The sequence below is a fragment of the Alosa sapidissima genome, chromosome 21 (genome assembly GCF_018492685.1).
Source record: "Alosa sapidissima isolate fAloSap1 chromosome 21, fAloSap1.pri, whole genome shotgun sequence".
In the NCBI taxonomy this organism is placed as follows: domain Eukaryota; kingdom Metazoa; phylum Chordata; class Actinopteri; order Clupeiformes; family Clupeidae; genus Alosa; species Alosa sapidissima.
The window spans coordinates 7,921,956-7,929,455 of record NC_055977.1 but is presented as its reverse complement, the minus strand read 5'-3'; the positions used below and the strand labels follow the sequence as shown (position 1 = coordinate 7,929,455).

General features: G+C 44.9%; 1 protein-coding gene across 1 annotated transcript in view; it reads left to right on the top strand.

Moving 5' to 3' along the window:
* Positions 1–7,500, top strand: part of ash1l (ash1 (absent, small, or homeotic)-like (Drosophila)) — a 37,527-nt gene that overhangs the window by 22,732 nt on the left and 7,295 nt on the right. The window contains exons 16-21 of the mRNA XM_042077475.1: positions 118–290; positions 2,062–2,214; positions 2,441–2,495; positions 2,689–2,821; positions 3,634–3,909; positions 7,171–7,257. Coding sequence (XP_041933409.1) covers positions 118–290; positions 2,062–2,214; positions 2,441–2,495; positions 2,689–2,821; positions 3,634–3,909; positions 7,171–7,257 — 877 coding nt within the window. The remainder of the gene's footprint in view (positions 1–117; positions 291–2,061; positions 2,215–2,440; positions 2,496–2,688; positions 2,822–3,633; positions 3,910–7,170; positions 7,258–7,500) is intronic.

Here is a 7,500-nt window from a genome sequence, read left to right as displayed (position 1 = left end):
CCACACAATTGCATCTATTTGCACAGACACACATACTCCTCTTCCTCCCCAACCATCTGCTTGTCTCTGTGTGTGTGTGTGTGTGTGTGTGTGTGTGTGTGTGTGTGTGTGTTACAGGAACTTTGTACTGAAGCACCGCGTGTTCCTCCTGCGGAACTGGGAGCGCATGCGTGAGAAGCAGGAGATGCTGAAGAGGGAGGGAGAGCGTGAGCGCGAGAGGGACAACAGTAGCCTCTCCGCATACACGCGCTGGGGCGGCGTCATCCGCGACGACGGCAACATCAAGTCAGGTGTGTGTGTGTGTGTGTGTGTGTGTGTTGCCATAGCAACCAGTGTCTGCGTGACGTGTGGACTCAGTAGTGCATTTGCATCACTGTCATAGTGACCTTAACCAGACAGCGCATGTCACAGTATATCGTAATACTTTGTACTTATGTAACAGAGTTTAACAACATCACTGAATTATTGCACAGTGAGACAGAAGTGCATATATTTATTGTCTTAAATATGTTTTTGGAGCTTAGACATAATACTATTTGTGTGTTCTTGTTGTACTGTATGTGTTTCAAATGGTGAAGTCTGTATTTATGTAGGGACGATGCACATTAACTTATTGAGTGCCAAAAACGTAATATTACGTTTTTCCTTCCCATGCGTTGAGTGCCAAAAACGTAATATTAAGTTTTTAGTTTTTATTTTAATTAGGAAACTAGACACTCTAACACACCTTATATGTGATTTTGGGAACTCTGTGATGAATGGAAATGAAATACAGTATATGACGATCGAAAACTCATGAAAACGCACAATCTGGACATTTTATCTGGACATTTTATCATAACTCGGTTGCCGCTTTGGGTCGAATCAGTGACGCTTGCACGTCAGCTCAAAACCAGGCCATTTTCGTGGGTCTATCACTAGGTGGCAGTCTCGACAGGTCTCGCTGATCACTTACCGGAAAGTTTACAGGCAACACTTGACGTTTTATCTCTGGTATCAGATTATTTTTAAATGTGTGTACACTTATTATCCTTCTTACCTCAAGGATTATTTAATGCCATATAGACCCAGCTATAGACTGAGACACACTGAATATCCCTCCTTCACTGTGCCAAACATCTCCAAAGAGAGTGGTAGACGTAAAGCCCCTTCAGACTGGAATTGCCTACCTGGGTCTCTAAGATCTGCCATTTCTTTGCGTTCCTTTAAAACATCGCTCTTTACTCACTTGCAAGTAAACTGTTCCTGTAAATGTTTTTCTCATGTGTGACTGGTCATTTGTTTTCTATACTACCATGTGGGATACTTTTTGTCCTTACTTTCTACTCATTTGTTTTTGTGTTTATATGTGACTATGGGTGTAAGTGTGCGTATATAGGACCATATCATGTGTGTATATGTATTTACTGGTATGTATATACATATGTGCATGGGCTAAATGTTGTCATGCCTCTTAACCTGTTGTGGAGTACGGTCACAAATATGTGATTAGAATGTTCGTGAACCGAGAGTTCCGCATAATGATGCCACAATTACCCACAGAGATTTTCCCCATAAACTGTATAAAGAACACTGAAACTGTAGATCTTTGCGTAGAATTCTTGAAGGAACCAGAAAAATAATTCACTCCTCAACAGGTTAATACGTAAGGGATAATGTATAGAACGCCGGTCATTATGGGGAAAATAAGTCCCGACAGGGCGAACCGGACTGTCTTGTTTCGCCCTGAAGGGACTTATTTTCCCATAATGACCGGCGTTCTATACATTATCCCGCTTATTATACGGCTACCTGCCAAAACGAAAAAATAAACTCCACGATATGTCTCTTTACACTTATTTGTTACCGTTTCATCGTGGCTTTTGCTGAGAAACAAATAGTTCGCAACACACGCTGAACTTGAATCAAACATTCTTTAGAACTCAGCTGATCTTTCACTTTTTAATTAACAATTAATCACTTACTCAGTTAATCAACCATGTGAATGTGTGATTTAGCTATACAGGCTAGTTTTCAACATATGAAAGTCTGATTGTGTGTGTGTGTGTGTGTGTGTGTTAGATGTGTTCCTGACGCAGTTCTCTGCGCTGCAAACCTCCCGCTCGGTGCGGACGCGACGGCTGGCGGCAGCCGAGGAGAACACCGAGGTCACCCGCACTGCCCGGCTGGCCCACATCTTCAAGGAGATCTGTGACATGATCACCAGCTACAAGGGTCAGTGCTCACAGTACACACACACACACACACACACAAAACACACACACAAACACGCACACACAAACACACACACGCACACACACACACATGCACACACGCACACGCACACACACACACGCACACACACACACACACACACACACACACACACACACACACACAGAGAGAGGAACACTCTGACATTCACAGATAAACATTTGTAACCCATGAATCTGTCTTCCAGACTCTGCAGGTCAAACACTAGCTGCTCCTCTGCTAAACCTACCCTCAAGGAAAAGGTAAGAGAGTGTGATTTGTGTGTGTGTGTGTTTGAAAGAGAGAGAGAAGAGAGAGAGAGAGGAGAGAGAGATACAACATGCTCTTGCTTGTTTTGTGACTGTGTATATGTGTGTGTGTCTGACATGTGTGCGTATGTGTGTGGGTGTGTGTTTCATAACGGCTCATGTGTGCGTGTCTGTGTTTCTCTCTCAGGAACACGCAGTACTATGAGAAGGTGTCTGACCCGCTGGACTTGAGCACCATAGAGAAGCAGATTCTAACGGGTCATTATAAAACCGTGGAGGCCTTCGACTCGGACATGCTCAAGGTGTTCCGCAATGCAGAGGTCAGAGCACCATGCCATGTGTACCCCCCCCCCACACACACACACAAACACGCACACACACACACACACACACACACACACACACACACACACGTTCATAAACTAGCACACACACACACACACACACACACACACACACACACACACAGGTTCATAAACAAGCACACAAACACACACACGTATGTTCATAAACACAAACACATACATAAACACTTACACACACATACAGTACATATTGTGTACATAAACACACACAAACACACACGCACACACTTCCAGAGCAGCACTCCCAGTCAGTTCAGCCCACATATGCTTACACAGATTGTGTTTACTACATTTCACCCCCATGAGTCAGTGGCAGAGCCGTGACATTTGGCTTCCTTAGTAGTAGTTTGATATTAATAGAATGGAATCTGTCTGACTAAGCCGGTGTAGTGGTGTGTGTGTTTGTGTGTTTGTGTGTGTGTGTGTGTGTGTGTGTGTGTGTGTGTATGGGGGGCGGGGGGGCTGAAATGTGGGATGCAGTATTATATATTTGAAGTATTAGGCTATGTATGCTATAGGTAAGCATTTGAAGTATGTAATCAATCGAAATATTATGTATAGCATAGGTAATCATTTGAATATTATGTATAGCATAGGTCATTTGAAGTATTATGGATACTGTAGATAGGTGTGTGAGTGACTAGTCACATAGTACTATAGCAGTAGACTCTATCAGTACTCTGCAAGAGCAACACATTGAAACACATTTGAGTTTTGTGTTTTGAGGAGCTGCAGTGATAAGCCTGTGTGTTTGTTTACACGTGCAGAAGTATTACGGGCGCAAGTCGGCGGTGGGCCGCGACGTCTGTCGGCTCAGGAAGGCGTACTACGGCGCTCGGCACGAGGCGGCCGTCCAGATCGACGAGATCGTCGGCGAGACGGCCAGCGAGGCCGACAGCTCCGACTCGCTGGAGCGGGACCACGCCCATCACCACCATCACCACGGCAGCGCCGGCAGCCACGACAAGGACGACGACATCATCCGCTGCATCTGCGGGATGTACAAGGACGAGGGCCTGATGATCCAGTGCGAGAAGTGCATGGTGAGATCAAACACATGGAGATCATAGCATCTGCTACGGGATCTACCGGGATTTAGACACGCGCTAATCTCAAGAGTTAGTTTACATGAGAGGATTATGCAATCACTGAGTCACCACCAGGAGCTGGAGTTGTAGGTGTAATGGGTGCTTTAAATGTAGCACTTGTCGTACTCTCTGTAATGGGTGCTCTAAATGTAGCACTTGTACTCTCTGTAATGGGTGCTCTAAATGTAGCACTTGTCGTACTCTCTGTAATGGGTGCTTTAAATGTAGCACTTGTCGTACTCTCTGTAATGGGTGCTCTAAATGTAGCACTTGTACTCTCTGTAATGGGTGCTCTAAATGTAGCACTTGTCGTACTCTCTGTAATGGGTGCTTTAAATGTAGCACTTGTCGTACTCTCTGTAATCGGTGCTTTAAATGTAGCACTTGTCGTACTCTCTGTAATGGGTGCTCTAAATGTAGCACTTGTCGTACTCTCTGTAATGGGTGCTCTAAATGTAGCACTTGTCGTACTCTCTGTAATGGGTGCTCTAAATGTAGCACTTGTCGTACTCTCTGTAATGGGTGCTCTAAATGTAGCACTTGTCGTACTCTCTGTAATGGGTGCTCTAAATGTAACACTGGACTCTTAAAGGTCCAGTATGTAGGAAATAATGGAAAATAAACTGTAACCATTCCAAAAACACAGAAACACGATGAATTGAAGTAATGGCTTATTTGACAACATTACTCCCGTAAAACCCCGTAAAACCCATGAAAAAAATGAGTTACGGGGCGGAATCTCTTGGAATTTTCGTTTATGTTTTGAACGATTAATTCTAAAATAGCGTATTAATAATGGGCTAGCGCGTCCTCCTATTTGGGTTGCCAAATTAGCAAAGGCCAACTGTCAACAGCTGTCAGTTGTAGTCATGAACGCCTACGAGAGGCAGGAACATTTCCAAAATTAAAACAAGAAACAAATTAGGCCTAAGTGGACATCGGAGGAGCTTCCTGAGATGGTGACGTCTTCGTCAAACGAAGAATATCAAGTCTGACGCAGAGCTGGCCATATTTCTCCACAACAGGTAGCCTAGGCTAAATTTCATCTGCATCGCTAACTTCAGCTAAATATGTTACGTTGGTTAGAGAGGTATTTTTTGTTTTCACTGTTTCCGTAATGTGTAGCTGGGTCATAGTTGGAGAAACGTTAAAGCAGCTGCAGGTCAACTAACGTTATTAGCTAAGTCTTCATTACATCTGGCAACCCAGGAGAGGCTCGCGTCTCGTAGTCTTGAGAACGTTCACCAGTGTTTTGATTTTGGCCTACAGAACGTTCGGGAACAATCCTACAAATCGCACCTTTAATGTCTCTCGTTTCCCTTCTCATGCTTTTACTCTCCTCTTCCCTTTCTGTTTCCTTTTCCGTCTCTTTATCTGTCTGTTGTTGTCTTTCTATAAATCTTCTCTCTCCTTCCTCTCTTCTTCTGTTCTGTCTCCCTTATAACTTCCTTTTCATCCCTCTGTTTCTTGCTCTCCATTGTGCCCTATGTCTCCCCTTTCTTTTCTTTCTGTCCGTCTCTCTCTGTCTCTTCCTCATATCAGCCCCTTCCCATGCCCCATGTCTTTCTCTCTCTGTCTCTTCCTCATATCAGCCCCTGCCCATGCCCCATGTCTTTCTCTCTCTGTCTCTTTCTCATATCAGCCCATGCCCCATGTCTTTCTCTCTCTGTCTCTTTCTCATATCAGCCCATGCCCCATGTCTTTCTCTCTCTGTCTCTTTCTCATATCAGCCCCATGCCCCATGTCTTTCTCTCTCTCTCTTTCTCATATCAGCCCCATGCCCCATGTCTTTCTCTCTCTGTCTTTTTCTCATATCAGCCCCATGCCCCATGTCTTTCTCTCTCTGTCTCTTTCTCATATCAGCCCCATGCCCCATGTCCGTCTCTCTCTGTCTCTTTCTCATATCAGCCCCTTCCCATGCCCCATGCCCCATGTCTTCCTCATATCAGCCCCTGCCCCATGCCCCATGTCCGTCTCTCTCTGTCTCTTCCTCATATCAGCCCCATGTCCGTCTCTCTCTGTCTCTTCCTCATATCAGCCCCATGTCTTTCTCTCTCTGTCTCTTCCTCATATCAGCCCCATGTCTTTCTCTCTCTGTCTCTTCCTCATATCAGCCCCATGTCCGTCTCTCTCTGTCTCTTCCTCATATCAGCCCCATGTCCGTCTCTCTCTGTCTCTTCCTCATATCAGCCCCATGTCCGTCTCTCTCTGTCTCTTCCTCATATCAGCCCCATGTCTTTCTCTCTCTGTCTCTTCCTCATATCAGCCCCATGTCTTTCTCTCTCTGTCTCTTTCTCATATCAGCCCCATGCCCCATGTCTTTCTCTCTCTGTCTCTTTCTCATATCAGCCCCTGCCCCATGCCCCATGTCCGTCTCTCTCTGTCTCTTCCTCATATCAGCCCCATGTCTTTCTCTCTCCCTGACGCCTGCGGGTCACTGAGCTCCACTGGCTATTCTTAGCCGTCCACATCAAATTCAAGTCACTGCTGCTTGCCCACAAAGTGATTTCTGGCTCTGCTCCCACTCACTTAAACGCTCCTATGAAGGCTTACATTACCCCTCGGCCGCTACGCTCCTCCAAGGAACTTGGTCTGGCACTGGCGCCCGTACACACACACGGCAATCCAGACTATTCTCATTTGTTCTTTTCTGTCGGTGGAACGACCTACCAATTGCTACCAGAGCCCTCTACCTCTCTATCTGCAAGTAGCTCTTGAGGAACCAACTCTTCTGAGAGTATCTCCTCTCCTAACACTTCTAACAACCCAACATGCATTTACCATGTACTTACTATACACTTACAATGTACTTACTGTGCACTTACTATACACTTACTATAAACTTAATATACACTCACCATGCACTTACTATACACTTACTATACACTTACTATACACTTACTATACACTTACTATACACTTACTATACACTTATTATACACTTACCATACACTTACCATGCACTTATTATACACTTAATATACACTTACTATGCACTTACTTTGACCACACCTTGACCAGTACTTAAACTTCTGCACTCGCATTTATTGTTGTAGTATTAATTGTTACCTAAGGTCTCCTCTGCAATGTAGCTTGAATGTTAATATTCATTTTGTAAGCTTGGTTTGGTATTAAAGTATCTGCTAAATGAATACATGTAAATGTCTCTCTCTCTCTCTCTCTCTCTCTCTCTCTCTCTCTCTCTCTCTCTCTCAGGTGTGGCAGCACTGTGACTGTATGCGTCTGGAGGCCGAGGTGGAACACTACCTGTGTGAGCAGTGTGACCCCCGCCCTGTGGACCGGGTATGTGACCCCTGACCTCTAACCTTCGCTCTTCCTTTGTCCTGTGACCTCCAGCCTCCCCCTCTCCATTTTGGCAGTGGTAGCATAGGGGCTAAGTGGGTTATCATGCAATAGTTGTAGGTACAACAAGGCACTTAAGGTAATAATTGACATATGTAAGAGGCTTTGGATAAAAGTGAATAAGTAAAGTTTGGTTTCTTCTCTGTGTGGTCACCAACTGGAGCTGTCCATGGTGCATGCCTG